At 24.9% G+C, this 16,623-nt stretch overlaps 1 protein-coding gene across 1 annotated transcript in view; it reads right to left on the minus strand.

Annotated features, from left to right (window-relative positions):
• The window catches only part of LOC100204322 (otoferlin), an 81,530-nt gene that overhangs the window by 55,096 nt on the left and 9,811 nt on the right, over window positions 1-16,623 (minus strand). The window contains exons 4-14 of the mRNA XM_065809937.1: window positions 15,418-15,517; window positions 10,663-10,898; window positions 10,080-10,250; window positions 9,693-10,002; window positions 8,952-9,059; window positions 3,677-3,857; window positions 2,595-2,692; window positions 2,137-2,205; window positions 1,085-1,128; window positions 889-962; window positions 712-809 (exon numbers count right to left, since the gene is read on the minus strand). Of these exons, the coding sequence (XP_065666009.1) occupies window positions 712-809; window positions 889-962; window positions 1,085-1,128; window positions 2,137-2,205; window positions 2,595-2,692; window positions 3,677-3,857; window positions 8,952-9,059; window positions 9,693-10,002; window positions 10,080-10,250; window positions 10,663-10,898; window positions 15,418-15,517 (1,489 nt within the window). The remainder of the gene's footprint in view (window positions 1-711; window positions 810-888; window positions 963-1,084; window positions 1,129-2,136; window positions 2,206-2,594; window positions 2,693-3,676; window positions 3,858-8,951; window positions 9,060-9,692; window positions 10,003-10,079; window positions 10,251-10,662; window positions 10,899-15,417; window positions 15,518-16,623) is intronic.

Genomic DNA, 16,623 nt, shown 5'->3' on the forward strand with positions numbered 1-16,623 from the left:
CTTTTACATAATAAATAAAGTATAAAAAACATATCAAATAAATACTCCCTAGGGTTGAATTACCTTTAATTGGTAATTGAGTTGAACTGAAATGGTTTTTTAGAGAGAAAATTTCACAAAATAAAACACGTCAGAAAAAATATTTTTATAAACGGTAAGTGCTAACTATTATAATTTTCGTAATCACCTACCGTGTAAAAGATTAAACAATGTTATACAAAAAATACAAATATTGTTTTATAAAATTTAATATATTCAATGTTTTTACAACTATTTTAAACTTTTATCAAAAAAATTATATAAGTTTTAAGCCGTAAAAAAACAAGACAAACTTTTTTTTACTGCTAAAGATTTTCTTAAGAAAGCAATAAAAAATCATTTGCGGGTAAAAAAACATCTAAAATCTTTAAAAATATTTTTTTTTTTAAATTATTTATTAGTGAAATAAATTAGTTTTGTATAAAACAATACTAAAAAGATAAATTTAAAAAAAAAACAAAAAATTTATTAATTTTTTCAAAAACCACGGTAGGTGCTCCTTCACGGTAGGGGGTCCATGACCCTATTGTAATGAAATATAAAACATTGTGTTAAATCTATAGCTATTTGGTTAGGTTAGACCACTTTACTCCAGTGTAAAAAGATTCATTGGATATAAATATTTATTATTTTGGGCATAACATCAATTTTTTATTAAAAAAAACTATTTACCAGTCCTTCATTTAGACTGTTATATTCATCAAACAAAGAAAAATCTCTTGTTGAACCATATAAATTCACCCAACATGGGCCAAATGTTGGCATGAAACCTGATATAACAATTTTTAAAATATATAAATTAAAACAATGAGATAAAAAATGAAAAAATACTTGATATACAAAATTTACCATTAGCTCCATCATTACATATTTGTGCTAAGTCAATAAAATGTGTACCCACAACTTCATCAGTAACAGAATCACTAACAATTTCAATAACATTTTTAAAAATGGAAAAAAAACATCAACAAATTAAAAAGTAAATGATTTTTAACAACTATTTTTGGTTTGGTTACATAAAAAAAGTTTACAATATAAAAAATACCCATCCTTTAACTGTATCTTTATTCTGCGACATAGAGGTGGAAACTTTATAAAAAAAAAAAAAACTATAATATTAAAAACTTTTGAATATAATTTTAATAACTAAAAAAATTTAATAATGCAATTACTTTTCAGGTATAAATATTAACAAGCTACAACAAAATTTATATTCTGGTACCCTTCTAGTATACCAAAAAATTTCCTATCAACCAGGTTTTTTTAAACAAATCAATAAATGAAAAATATTTTAGTATTATAACTAGATATTAACTAGTATTAAATTCAACTAGTAAATAAACCTTATAAAATATTAAACAGACAAGGAAATGTCAGCCACATGATGGATTTTTTTTTCTTAACATAGTTTTCAGTGAAGAAACAATTTGACAGTACTCATTTGTTTAAAGGTTAACTTAGTTTGGTAAAGTATCATAAATAGATTCATGCAAGAGCATTGCTTTTAAATTATCCAAATTTATTTTGAAAAGATACAAAAAAAATTACGTTAAGAAACAATTAGTTCAAGAACTTAGTTTGATTAACTATTTTTTGCATACATTTAATCTAAACATCAACCCACAAAAGACACCATACACCTATAACTATAACTATAAAATTTTTTTTAATTAAAAATGTTATTATTATATTGTTGCTGCAGAGGTCAACACACATCATAAAAAACATAAAATATTGATTTAACATTCTTGATTTCAAACTAATATCGAAAATCAAGAAAGATGATGATAACCAACCAAAAAAATAATATAGGTAACTCGATATATGGTAATAATTTCTGGACAATTAATTATAAACTTTGAACATTTATTTTTATATAATATTACTATTTCTGTTGTTATAATATAAAATAAAACATGAAAATTTAAAAAACAAATTGAAATAAAATTGAAAGCCATCAAATCTGACTAAATATTACTATAAAAGTAAACAAAACCATTTTGAAACTCAAATCTGGCTAAACCGCTATGAAATCTAAAAATATTTTGGAGTAAACAAAAAGTAAAAATTTAAAACTTTAAAAAATTTTATACTCACCAGCTCTGAAAATGTGATTTGTTCATTCCACTCTGGCATGTAGGTATGCTTCTTTATAGATGTTTTGGCCTAAATATTTATTACAATAAGTATACTGTTTATCAAGTATATTGTTTATCTATTTTGAATATTCTAAATAATTCTAATAATTTTTAAATGTAAATTCAAAATTGTATAACATAGCACAATAAAATGCTTAAGTACATTTATTAAATAATTATAAATTTAACTAATTTTTATATAATATATATTAATTTTAATATAATATATACAATTTGTTAATTATAATATATACAATTAATGATTTTTTTTTTCCATTGAATAAACTAATACTAATAAAAAACTATTGATTGCTGATAAATTTGAAATACTTACAAGCAATTTATTTTTATAAAAATAATTAAGTTTAACAATTAAAATTTTAACTAAAATTATTTCAAGTGTTAAACGTAACAGACCTTGTGTCCAGCAAATGAAACTTCAATGTATGGATCAGCAAGATCACGAACCTCACCAGTAAAAGCTCGCTTCATATGAGCCATTAACCCAGAGTTCACTAAACAATATATATATAGTTTTCTTGTTTTTTGGTATGAATGTATTTTTAAACTTCAATATTTTGAATTAAAAAAAAATCAAAAAAAATTATATATTATTTTAATCATTAAATTTACTCTTATAATTATCAATTATTAAATTATCTCTTATCTTATCTATGTAGGACAACAATTTTTAGATTTTAATTTACAGTCTGTGTCATATGTCTTAAAAAAAAGGTAAAAAATAAATTCTGGCATTCTGGCCTGAAATACTGTAATTTTGGCCGAAACAGGAATGACCTAAAAGTCACAAATTCTGGCCGGAATTTCAGTACATCCCTAATTCAAATAGTTATTTTCTGAATAAAATGTTATACTTTTTATATAGATAATAGCTATTCAACTACAAGACAAATAACAGACAAACAAAACATAAAATAATAGACAAACAAGACAATAAGACAAGATTTAATAAGCGTAATTAATATTATTTTAATTTTGCAAATGCATTACACTTGTGATTAAAAATTTAAAAGTATTTTAAATGTTTGATAAATGCTAAAATTAAAATTAATAGAATATAGTTACTTAATGTTTAAAATACTTTACACAATTTTCAATACGTATTTATAAATAGTCTAGTATTTGCAGCATAGAAGTTTATTAAAGTATTAAACTAAAATAGTTTTTCTTAGTGTAACTAAAGTCCACTGCTTTAATATTAACAACAATAAATATTTTATTTATGATAATAAATTTTATAAAATGCTATAAATTTTTTCTTAATACATATATCATGATAGTTATCATACTTCAAATCTTGAATCATATTTCAAGATTCTTTAAAAAAAACAAATCACTTTGCTTAACTATATTATTTCAACATTCTGTTTCAATATGCAGAATGTTTTAAAACCTAAAACCAATTAAACACCTGACTGTTTAGTATAATTAAAGACAACAATTAACACATGTTTTACATGATTTTATAAAAAAATTACTTTTTGGCAAGCCTTCCGCTTTGTAAAGCTTAACAACAATTCTAGCTTTTGGTCGCTCAGCAGGAACACCTTCAGGAAGAAGCAAATTAGATTCAATATCATCTTCATTGTCTTTTACACTTGGGGGTTCTTTAATTGGATCACCTTTCCCAAGTACAGTGATATCTACTTTTAAGTAACCCTAAAAACATTGTATATATATATAGAGAGAGAGAGAAAAAAAATTATATATATGGAAAAAAAAAAAAAAAGCCTTCTGGACTGTAGTGCATGCCCGTCCTTGGGGACATAAATGCACTAAAAAATGTATATATATAGACATATAAATGTATATATAAACATTTTTGTGTATATATATATATATATATATATTTATAAAATATATACAAAAACATATGCATGAAAAATTCATTCATTAGCAGAGAGGAAAAATTATGGAAGAAATTATACACAGTTTTTATCAGACTGAATTTAGAATTTGTGACTCCATTGTGTAATAATTATTCTAAATTAGCAATAAAACGCATTGAACGAATTCAAAAAAGAGCTACAAAAGTACCTCACAGTCTAAAAAAATTTTGCTATGAAGATCACTTGCACCTCCTTAATTTAGACACTTTAACAACTAGAAGAACGCGTTTTGATTCAACATTTTAAAATTGAAAACAAAATTGACAAAGTTATATTGAACCATTGACAGCATATTGAACGATTGACAGCAGAACCTAAGTACAGTCACCGTTAACACTTATGCCGAGAAATAATTGTGAAATATGTCATAACTTTTTCACTAATAGAGTAGCGAATCCTTGGAACAATCTTCCAAATAATGTTGTTCTACAAACTTCAGCAAATCTTTTTAGAACCCATTACAAAAGGTTTTAAGATAAAAAAACTTAACTATTACATAAAATGTCCAATGTAATTACCTGCTTACACTGCTAATAGCAGGGCTTGTATTTATGCTCTGCTTTAGGAGTCTCCTTGCAGTATATACTACTAATATATACTACTATACTAATATATATACTATACTAATATATATACTATACTAATATATACTACTAATTGCTTTTTAAACCGATTGAATTTTACACAATTGATCTAATGATGCATAAAATTGGCTGCAAACAAAGGTCATTATTTTAGTATAAGCCAAGCGAATTGAACAATCAAACTAGTAAATAAAATTGAAAATAGTAATTTTTTTATTACACTTTTGTCCTAGAATTGAAATAAAAAATAGTGCTTCAGCAAAATGGTGTCAAGAAAACAACATTTGTCTTTTCATCAACAAAACTCCTAGTTGATTTGAAAGATCAAGGAAAATCCCACCGTCAGATCCAAAAGGAAACAGGAATTTTACCACAGTGTCCTCAATTGTTAAGAAGCATGATGTGATTGGAACTGTTGCTAGTGTGGCTGGCAGAGGACGAAAATGAAAGACCACTGATGCAATTGATCGCAATATTATCATTAATGTGAAGAAAAATTTGTTCAAATGAAACATCAAAACTTGCAAAAAAACAAGAAAAATACAAAATACAAACTCGTCTTATCAGATGGAGTCCAGAAGGTGTGACTAAAAAAAGGAGAAGCTTATAAATTGAGTTTTTTGATAGGTAGTGTAAAGCATGGAAGAGGAAATGTGATGGTTTGAGGGACTATGAGTTTGGAAAGGAGTGGAAAAATTGACATTTATTGATGAAAAATGCATCGTAAAATTCTCAAAGTCAACTTACAACTATCTACTAAAAAATTGCAAATGGAAAACAATTTCATAATCCAGCAGGATAACAATCAGGATAACAAAAGATACTACATAGAAAATGAAGCTATGTTTTGACATAAATTACATTAAAGTTTTGGAATGACCATCTCAAAGTTCGGACTTGAATCCTATAGAAAGCTTGTATATTTTGGAAAGAAAAATTGGCAACAGAGCATTAAAAAGCAAATACAATTTAAAAGAAGCAATAATAAGGGCATGGGATAATATAAAAACAGAATAGACCAAAAATTTGGGATTTGTCAACTCAATGTCAAATTATCTAGCTGAGGCTATCAAAGCCAAATGAAGGCCCCACCTAATACTAATTTTCATTATATAGTAATAATAAAAGTAACTTTTTCATTAGTTTTTTAGAAAGTGCTCAATACAGAACAAATATATATAATTTGAAATTAAATAAAATATGATAATTTGAAACATAACTCAGAGTTTCGTACTTTATGGGATCATCAGGCATTACAGACAATCTAAACAACAACAAAAATTATATACAAAGATACAATATAGTATTAGCTTAGATGACGTTAAAGTTGCAGATAGCAAATTTGTTTTTGTGGTGGCATTTTGATGCTAGTTTGTTTTATTAATTTACAAAAAATCTGATAGTTAGTAATATAGTAATATTAATTTAGTGGCTAAAGTAATTGCTAAAGACTTAGGTATTAACAAAACAATAGAGTGTCTTGCAATCAATATGGCATTTATAAAAATAAAAATTACAAAGATAATTTTGCCAACAATACAAAAGTTCAATTAATTAATCCATCTAAATCAGAACTTGGAAAGGTTAGTAAGATTTTACTGGAAACATCAACAATAAAGTGGAAGATGCTATTCTTGTAAACCAATGACATAATGTGGATGATGTGATGAAATGGTTCTGCAACATTAAAGACAAACATAAATGTACTTTCATCCAGTTTTATATTGAAGGGTTAAATTCTTCCTTCTCTAAAATTCACTTATTCTTGCCGAACAATTTACAGAAATCTCAATAAAAACTTTAGATATTATAAATCACTTAAGAAAATCATTACTTTTTACTGAACACAATAGTACTTGAGTCAAAAAACTTGGAGATCATAATTTTGACATAACTATAGGAAGTTTCAATTGGCCTGAAAAATGTGAGTTAGTTGGGCTCTTTATTCTGCATACTATAAGTCAAGACTATGGGTGGCAACCCGTTGGATTATGTAGAGATAGTAGCCTTTGCTGTTTTTATGGGATTAATGGACCACAATTTGAGAGAATCAAGAAAAACATTGTTCATCTTTTTAAGAAAAAGTTTAATCTAAAACTAACATAAAAAACCTACTTAAAATTTTTTTAAATTTTATGTTACATTTAACCTGTCAGAAAATGCTTTGCAGGCATACAAAAAACCAGGTGACCATATATTATACATCAACATAAATTCTACTAACCCCCTAGTATTATTAAATCAATACCAACTATGATGTTAGCAATATTTCATGGTCCAACCGTGTTAGCAGTATTTCATCCAGCAAGAAAGTGCTAGATGATATCCAACCATATTAGCAATATTTCATCTAGCAAAGAAGTTTTCGATAGAGCAACACCATTTTATAAAAATACGTTAGCAATTATTGGGTTTAATGAAAAGATTACATTATACCCACCAGAAAAAACCTTGCCTCAACAAAACCAAAATCAAGATCACGAAACATTATATAGTTCAATCTTCTCTTTTCACAAAATGTAAGAACCAACATTGCAAAAAAATTTCGCAAAAAATCTAATTGAAAAGCATTTTCCAAAAACACATAAGTTTCCCAAAATTTTAATAACATAAAAGTCAATTACAACTGTCTTTCAAGCATCACTAATATTATTAATTCACATAACAAAAAAAATATTATCTAATGTTTCAAACACAATTCTTCTGAAGTGTAACTGTTGGCAATCTTCACAATGTACTTTTCAAGGTTTGTGTCTAAGTAAAAATATAAATTAGATCTGCAACGTAAAAATATTACCGCAGGATAATGGTTTTATTTATATTGATTTAATGGAGCATACCTTTAAATATGACTAGTAAAGTAAAATCTTAAAAACTCTATTCAATACAAATGTAAATTGAATACCACAGAACATTCTAAATACATCTGGAAAATAAATAAAAATTAAGGGGTTTTCAAATCCTATTCTTACATGGATTAGTGAGAGGACAGAGCCCGTTAAACCTGAAGGAAAGTTGTGTAACCTTTGTTTAACCAAAAAATACCATATTATCTTTGAAACTATTGAATAAACAAAATAAACTCTTATTAAAATGCCGCCACAAAAGCAAATTTGTTTCTGCAACTTTAATGTCATCTAAGTTAACACTGTATTGTTGTTTTGTACAGTCGTTTGCAATGTCTAATGATCGTATAAAAAGTGAAACTCTGAGTTAAGTTTCAAACTATTGTGTGTGTGTGTGTATATATATATATATATATATATATATATATATATATATATATCCACATACTTATATGTATATATTTTGTAGTGCATTTATCTCCCCAAAGCCTACAAAGCATGCACTACATTCAAAAAGGTTTATTTTCTTTCTCTAAGAACCCTCTTGCTGCTGTAGCGGAACCTCAACAACAACAAGCGGAACCTCAACAAACAGAAATAAGTTAAGTGCAGCATAAATTGATATCTATAGATTGTAAAAATTTACAATCTATATTTGATATACAGATGTACAGTCTATACTTGATATATAGATGTACAATCTATATTTGATATACAGATGTACAACCTATATTTGATATATAGATGTACAATCTATACTTGATTTATAGATGTACAACCTATATTTGATATAAAGATGTGCAATCTATATTTGATATTTAGATGTACAATCTATACTTGATTTATAGATGTACAACCTATATTTGATATGTAGATGTACAACCTATACTTGATTTATAGATGTACAACCTATATTTGATATAAAGATGTACAATCTATATTTGATATACAGATGTACAATCTATATTTGATATATAGATGTACAACCTATATTTGATATAACGATGTACAATCTATATTTGATATACAGATGTACAATCTATATTTGGAATACAAATGTTTATAACAATAAAACAAATAAGATAACTTTACTTAACACAACAGATGAAAAAATTAAGCAAATTAGGCATTAAAAACATATTTTACATTTTCATGCTGAGTTATAACAATGACTTTATTTTGAAAATATTTGATTTCGAAAACAATAGATTTGTTCTTAAAATAATTTACCTTACTTCACAACAACTTCACAACAGTTTCATAACAACTTAAAAACAACTTCACAACAACTTATCTCATCACACTTTCTCATATTCTTTAACACTTTTTTATAATCCTCAATGTTTTATCACAAAAGAAATCTTTAAACTTGTACACTTTAATAAAATAAAGCTTTTTAAAAAAATGTGAAAAAACTAATGAAAAAATTTTTACTTTAATACCAGCCCCAGATGCACCCAAAGTTTCTTCAGGATCTGTTAATACAGCCCATTGACGAACAAAGCGGTGATCTTGTTGTGAATAGACAGTTCCAATATCAAGCTAACAAAAGAAAATGACAAAAATAAAAACAAAAAATTTGTTATTCAAAGTATCAATCAAGCGTGTTATTCAAAGTATCAAACAAAGTCATAAACAAAGAATACAATAAATAAAAGCTTTTGAAGAATAATATAAATACTTTTTGAAAAATAATATAAACTTTTATTTTTAAACATAGGTTTTAAATATTTGCTTGAGGTTAATCAAATAAATTATAGTAATAGAATTATATAAGAATAAAAACTTTTGCTTTTTTAAATAATAGGTATAGTAACAATATATTTTAATTTATTTTAAAAGCAAAATCACAATGATACCTACTCTATTCAATAGGACATCATTTGACACAATATTGACAAGCCATGTCAAATAATGTTGTCATTTGACTAGACACAATATCGACAAGCCATGTCGAATGTCATAATAAATAAGGAAGGTATCATGGTGATTTTGAATTTTTGGATAACTTCATAAGTGTATTGATTAACAATAACCTTGATGACATCATTTTGTTAAACAACAGTCTTTTGAATGTTGACAACATCATTTTGTGCATGATGTGTTATCAAAGAAAAAAGTTGTAAACAAAAAAAAAACAAAAAAAAAAAAAATAGTTTAAACTCAGATAAATACCTTAAAACTTCCAATAAGCACACCTTGACTGACAAGATTACGACCAGAAAAAACTTGGAAGTTTATTATCTTATCAAATAAGACCTGTGCTGGCATTTTAAAATCAAATACAAAAAACTCATCCCAAAATGGTGTGTTTGTTTGTTCTTTAACGGCTGTGTGTTTCTTTTGATTTCCAATAGTAATGGTACAAACTGGATCAAGTTGCATACCAGAAAGTTGGCGAGCTTCAATAATGCGTAACTGAACTTGGTAGTCTATTTCTTTAACTGACTCATATGTCTCCAATCGTACCTTTGGATGTTGATGACTAAAAATAATATTTAAATCAGACTATTTTTACATTTCAAAAGTATTAAATAAAACTCAATATATGGCATTACTAACAGCATCCCATCCTTTAAACCAAGAGTTGTATTAAGACTAATCATAGACTCCTGCATAATCATAGGTTCTTTAGATTGAAGCATCTGACCAAATGGACCAACAACAACTCCTAAGCCATCTAGAGTCTTTTGTGCAGAAAGATTGGAACTAAATTGACTTTCAGATTTCGATCTAAATAAAAATAATAATAATTACTTTTTATTAACGGCTTTTTTATTTATATATTTCTTTCGAAAAAATATTTTTGAGGAAAGAATATAACATAAACTATAAATTAATTATATTTTTTAACTCTATTTACCTCACCAAGGCCAAAAGGGCCACTAAAATTAAGGTTATTACTTTTTTTTAATTGTTACTCTCTCTCAGCCCTTTAATTATTAAACATGAGCCTTGATGAAAAAGACTGCTGCCAAGAAAAACAAGTATGGTGCAGTACTACTAAGGATATGGTGGGGATCAAACTTGGGACTTCTTGCTAACAAAACAAACACTCTACCACTACAACACTATCACATATAAATGACATAAATAAAAGTTAAAAAATTTTTTTTTTATAAAAAATAATAATAATTTAAACTACCTGTTCAACTTTTTTTTTTTATTGTTGGTATGAAGACTAAGTGAAGAATCATTAACAGCTCCATTTTCCTTGAATGTTGGTAAACTTAACTGTGAACCTTTCCTTTTAGAACATATACCTGTATCTATTTCGTCATGGTTATCACTGTATAAACTTTTACTTTGGTAAGAACCAAAAACTGAATCAATTGCACTTCCTATAGGTGGGTTATAAGTGAGCTCTAATGAAATTTGTGCCTAAAAAAAATGCTATGTTATTTTCTTATTTGTAAATAACATTATGAAAGAGTAAAAGCAATTTTTGGCTTTTCAAGTGATGTCTCAATATCTCGACTTTTCAAGTGATGTCTCAATATCTCGACAAATAAATTTATTTTTACGCAGTATGTCAACCTGGGTTTTAAAAGAAGCTAAACTTTATAAAATATTTAATAAAAATTAAAAAAAAACTATGGTTTTTCAAATTTTAATTTATTCACTGTAAATATTTTTTTGATGATGTTTTTATAAAATATGATTATTATTTTTATTTTGTATATTGTATTTTGTGATATGATTATTATTTTTATTTTATAAAACATGATTATAATTTTTATATTGTTTTTGGTATTATTAGGGACTTCTCTGATGTTTAAAGGTCTTCAGCTACTCCTAAAAAAAATTTTTAAAGTAAATATTAGAAACTTGGTGTTATTATGTAGAACATTTTTAGGGTGTCAGACCAGATCTTGATAAAAAATGTTGCTTTAAACACCACTCTAATATATATATATATATATATATATATATATATATATATATATATATATATATATATATATATATATATATATATATATATATATATATATATACATATATATATATATATATATATATATATATATAAATATATATAGATACATATATATATATATATATATACATATCTTATACTGCTGATTTATATATATATATATATATATATATATATATATATATATATATATATATATATATATATATATATATATACCGTAAAATCACTGAAGTTTGGTCACCTTGTAACTTTGGTCATTTAAGAAAAAATATACAAAAAGTATGCAAAACTCAAATTTTACAAATTTTTTTTCTCAAATAATATTTGTAATTAGTTCGTAAATATGAACCTATAAAAAAATTAATGTTTACATGCAACCTGCTAAAATAATACTTTGGCAAAACAACAATTTGAAAAAATACATACTATTAAAATCTAAAATAAACAAATTAAAAAAATAAATGATTATATTTAATCTTAGTATTATTAAGAATCACCAAATTAATTATATTTACAAGAAAAAAATTATTAAGTTTTGAAAATCAGCTACTTTTTTGATAAAAATTAAAAATTTCGAAATACTCTAACTTCAGTCATTAACAGATAAACAACGAAGGAGACAATTAGCAGTAATATTGTAAAATGTTGATAAGTGTTGCGAATGTAAAATTTACCGGTAACTTTACCTGTAAATTTACCAGTAAATTTTGACATTTTTATAATGGATACACACCATGGTATTATATTTGAATAAAAAATTTGTTCATAATTTTAAAATTAACTGACAATTTTTTGAGTTCTAAAAAATATCAAGCATGTGAGATTTTTTTTGAGATAAAATTACAGCTCAAAGACAATTATGGATGCGTTGCGAATCCTGTGGTGATTGGTTGTGTGGATCTTGCTGTTCTACTATGGTCAACGATTCATGCAAGTATTGCCAATAAACATACAAAGCTCATTTAAATCAATATAGTGTTTTAAATTAATTGTAAAATATATTTTCAATTTTACTAACCAGTGGCGTAGCAAATATGATAAACTATGATAGCAAATGTGATAATGGCCAAAGTAATAAATTAGTTGACTACAATAAAAATTAAAAATACTACTACTTATTTTTAAAAAAAGATCTTTTTTTTATGTACCTTTTTTGTTTTCTTTGGTGCCCCAAAAGACTTTTTTTTGAGCCCATAGGGATGCCCTCCTTAGTTACTGGTATTACCTGAATTTGTATCATAATTTTACAATAAAACAACATTTAAAAATTAGTTTTCATTATTTGTGACAATAAGTTTATGATACATTATTAGTATTTATATAGCAGCCAAACTTATGAGATGGTATTGAAAGTTCAGTCAAAGTATATGTTTTCATTTTAAACTAAATATTTATATATTTTTATTTTTCATTTTTTTTATTTTTACAATATCAATTATCACTATAACTTTCTGTATGTTTCAGGAAAAAAAACTGAAAATTTTTTATTCATGCATGATAAATAAATGTTCAAAGCTTAAGTGAAGAAGCTTAGGAGATTTTATGGTATATATATATATATATATATATATATATATATATATATATATATATATATATATATTGATATTTAAGGCTGTTTTGTATTATAATAATAAAACAAAACTCAGTCGTAAAAGAGTGAATATTAAAAAGATACTTCAAATAGAGCAATATACATATATATTAACGAAGAAAAAACAACTTTTTCTATGGTACTTTAAGTTTCATGCCTAAACGGCAATCATCAGCCATTGAATAAAAATTCAAAAACAAAAAAAACCGCTAAAATTACAAAATACTGTGTAGTGGGATCTTAACGTCGCTAAGACATACTTGATGGCAACGAAAAAATAAAATATTAGCTAATCACCGGTTTCAAAATGCAGACACAAGAATTTATTCTTGTGTCTGCATTTTGAAATCAACTCATTTTGTTTTTTTAACAAGTTTTATATAATATATATATATATATATATATATATATATATATATATATATATATATATATATATATATATATATATATACATATATTTATATATATATATATCTTATACTGTTGATTTAGGTAAGCAGTCTGAGGTCATACTAAAATAGCCAGCTGTTGGGGGCTTCAGAAAATACATCAACTGACAAATAGCCTGACTCTCAGCAGAGTGCTGCTACATTGGCTAAAGATCTAGCATGGAGCAGCAATCTTTTCATTCATTATTCTTTGTTTTTTTCTTCTTTTTCTAAAAAAGCTGTATGGATTAAGATAAGCAAAAAAAGTGAGCAAATGCTTATAGAAATACGCTATAGTAGATATATATATATATATATATATATATATATATATATATATATATATATATATATATATATATATATATATATATATATATATATATATGTATATATATATGTAAATTATGTTCTTTTGAATATTTTTTGTGTTTAAACGATTGTTTGTGGTTGGCATAACGTTTTTTCCATTCCACCTTGGTTAAGCCAATATATTGTTTATCTGGGTTATTTTGTGAGGAAACAATGCACTTGTAAATTACATTTTTCGAAAGGCGTTTTCCATTTAGAGGGCAATCTATTTTTAGTTTACAATTACAATAATCAGTGTTTTTTTCTTTTATATGTTCATTTTTAATTATAAATGCAAAGTTGTGGCCTTTTATAATTCTTTCTAAATTTTTTGTACAACTATACCTTACTTTAATGGTATTTCAGTTAAAAATCTTATGTAATTTATTAGAGGGAGAAAAATGTTTGTCTACTATTTTTAGAAAAATTTCTGCTCCGTCGTAACTTCCCATTGTTACATCAAAGCATTCGTGCGTGGTTTTTTTCTTCCACGTTTCCAAATTTGTGAATTTGTAGGTTTATATATTTTAAATACCCTAGCTAAAATAATCCAAATTAATCAATTAGGTCTTTATCACGACAACAGTTTAATAATAATGCATAAAAAATTAGGGCCACAACTTGATAAAATTAGAAAAGATATTATTAAAGTTTTTAAAAACATTGGCTTCCAAATTGAAATAAACATAAATTTAAAGATGAATTTTCTTGATGTCACATTTAACCTCTCAGAAAGTTCCTATAAGCCCTACAAAAAGCCTAATGACAAATTATTGTATATTAATGTGAATTCGAACCATCCCCCTCAAATTCTAAAAAACAAATTCCAATTTCAATTAACAATAGGCTCTAACAAAACTCTTCTAATGAAAATATTTTAAACTCCTCTAAACGTGTTTATGAAGATGCCCTTAAAAAAAGTGGCTTTCAACATTTCGAGCTAAAATTTGAAAAGAAAATTGCAAAAAAGCGTAATAGAAATAGAAACCTAATTTGGTTCAACCCCCGTACAGCAAAAATGTTTCAACAAATATAGGTAAAATTTTTCTAAAATTAGTAGACAAACATTTTCCTCCCTCTAATAAATTACATAAGATTTTTAACTGAAATACCATTAAAGTAAGTTATAGTTGTACAAAAAATTTAGAAAGAATTATAAAAGGCCACAACTACGCGTTAATTAATAAAAATCCAGTTAACCAAAAATATAGTAATTAAAATTTTTTTATAATAATTTATAACTTCCTGTAAAATATTTTTTTCTACAATTTGAATTTTTTTTGAGATTTAGTAACTCTTCCTGATGATCCAGCAAAGGTGAAACTTCAAGTAGAAGAAAAAAGTTAGATAAGTGTTCTTTACTAATTTTTATATATATATATATATATATATATATATATATGTATATATATATATATATATATATATATATATATATATATATATATATATATATATATATATATATATATATATATATACATATTATATAATAAAAATATATATTAAATAAAAAAAAATCTATATAATAACTTTCATTATTGTTTTTAAAATCTTTCACAACTTTTAAAGTAAAATAACCTTGAGAACAGTATTATTTCCATCCAATAAATTATCAGTTATATCTAAATGTGGTTCATTAATAAGTCGTTGCAATACCATACGAAACACACCAACCACTCTGAAAAGAAAATAAAGTAAACTAAATCAATTCAAATCTTAAAAGACAGAAATTTTTAAAGGTAAATGCTTCTATTTAATGTGTCTACATATATATATATATATATATATATATATATATATATATATATATATATATATATATATATATATATATATATATATATATATATATATATATATATATATATATATACATATATATATATATATATATATATATATATATATATGTGTGTGTGTGTGTGTGTGTGTGTGTGTGTGTGTGAGTGTGTGTGTGTTATTAAAACTATGACATGTTTAATGTGTCATTAGAGCTATGACAAAATTTTCAAATGGTTTAAACCATTTGAAAGAATATCAATTTAAACCAAATTAACATTTTTTTAACAACTTTAAATTTACTGCAGGAAAGTAAAGCAGGGTTATGTTTAGCAACAGAATTATACCTTTCATATAAATACTTAATGTGAAGAATATAATTTTTAGAAGCATCATGAAGATGCTTTTAAAAATTAAATTTTTATATTTGTTAAATTTATAGTATGTTATTTATTTGAGATTGCCTATTTGTTTTTTAAATGTGGCAACAGGTCAATGTGATATATATATATATATATATATATATATATATATATATATATATATATATATATATATATATATATATATATATATATGTATATGTATATATATATACATACTAGTTACAGCAAAAGTAAAAATAATTGACAAAATACAAATCATAGATTATCAGATTACAGTTAGTTTTTGTGAAGCTCTTATAGCAATTTTCGCTAAGGAAAGCTGCAAGCTGTAGTAACATTAGAGCTTATCAAGGCTCGCTTTAAAACTGTTGAAAGTTGGAGAACCGATTACTTTATCTTGTAACATGTTCCATGTATTGGCAATATTATTGTTAAAAAAGTGGAAACGAGCTAAATTGTTGCTGTACTTTTCAAGGTAAAGTCTTTCTCTGTGATTTGCTCTTAGTGGAATTGTGATGAGGGGAAAGTGCCAGTTGACTGTCAATATTATTAATAATTTCATATTTTTTGATGAGGTCACCTCGTTTAAGATGTTAAACTAGAGAAAATAGGCAAAGCT

This window comes from Hydra vulgaris, chromosome 11 (assembly GCF_038396675.1).
Source record: "Hydra vulgaris chromosome 11, alternate assembly HydraT2T_AEP".
In the NCBI taxonomy this organism is placed as follows: Eukaryota; Metazoa; Cnidaria; class Hydrozoa; order Anthoathecata; family Hydridae; genus Hydra; species Hydra vulgaris.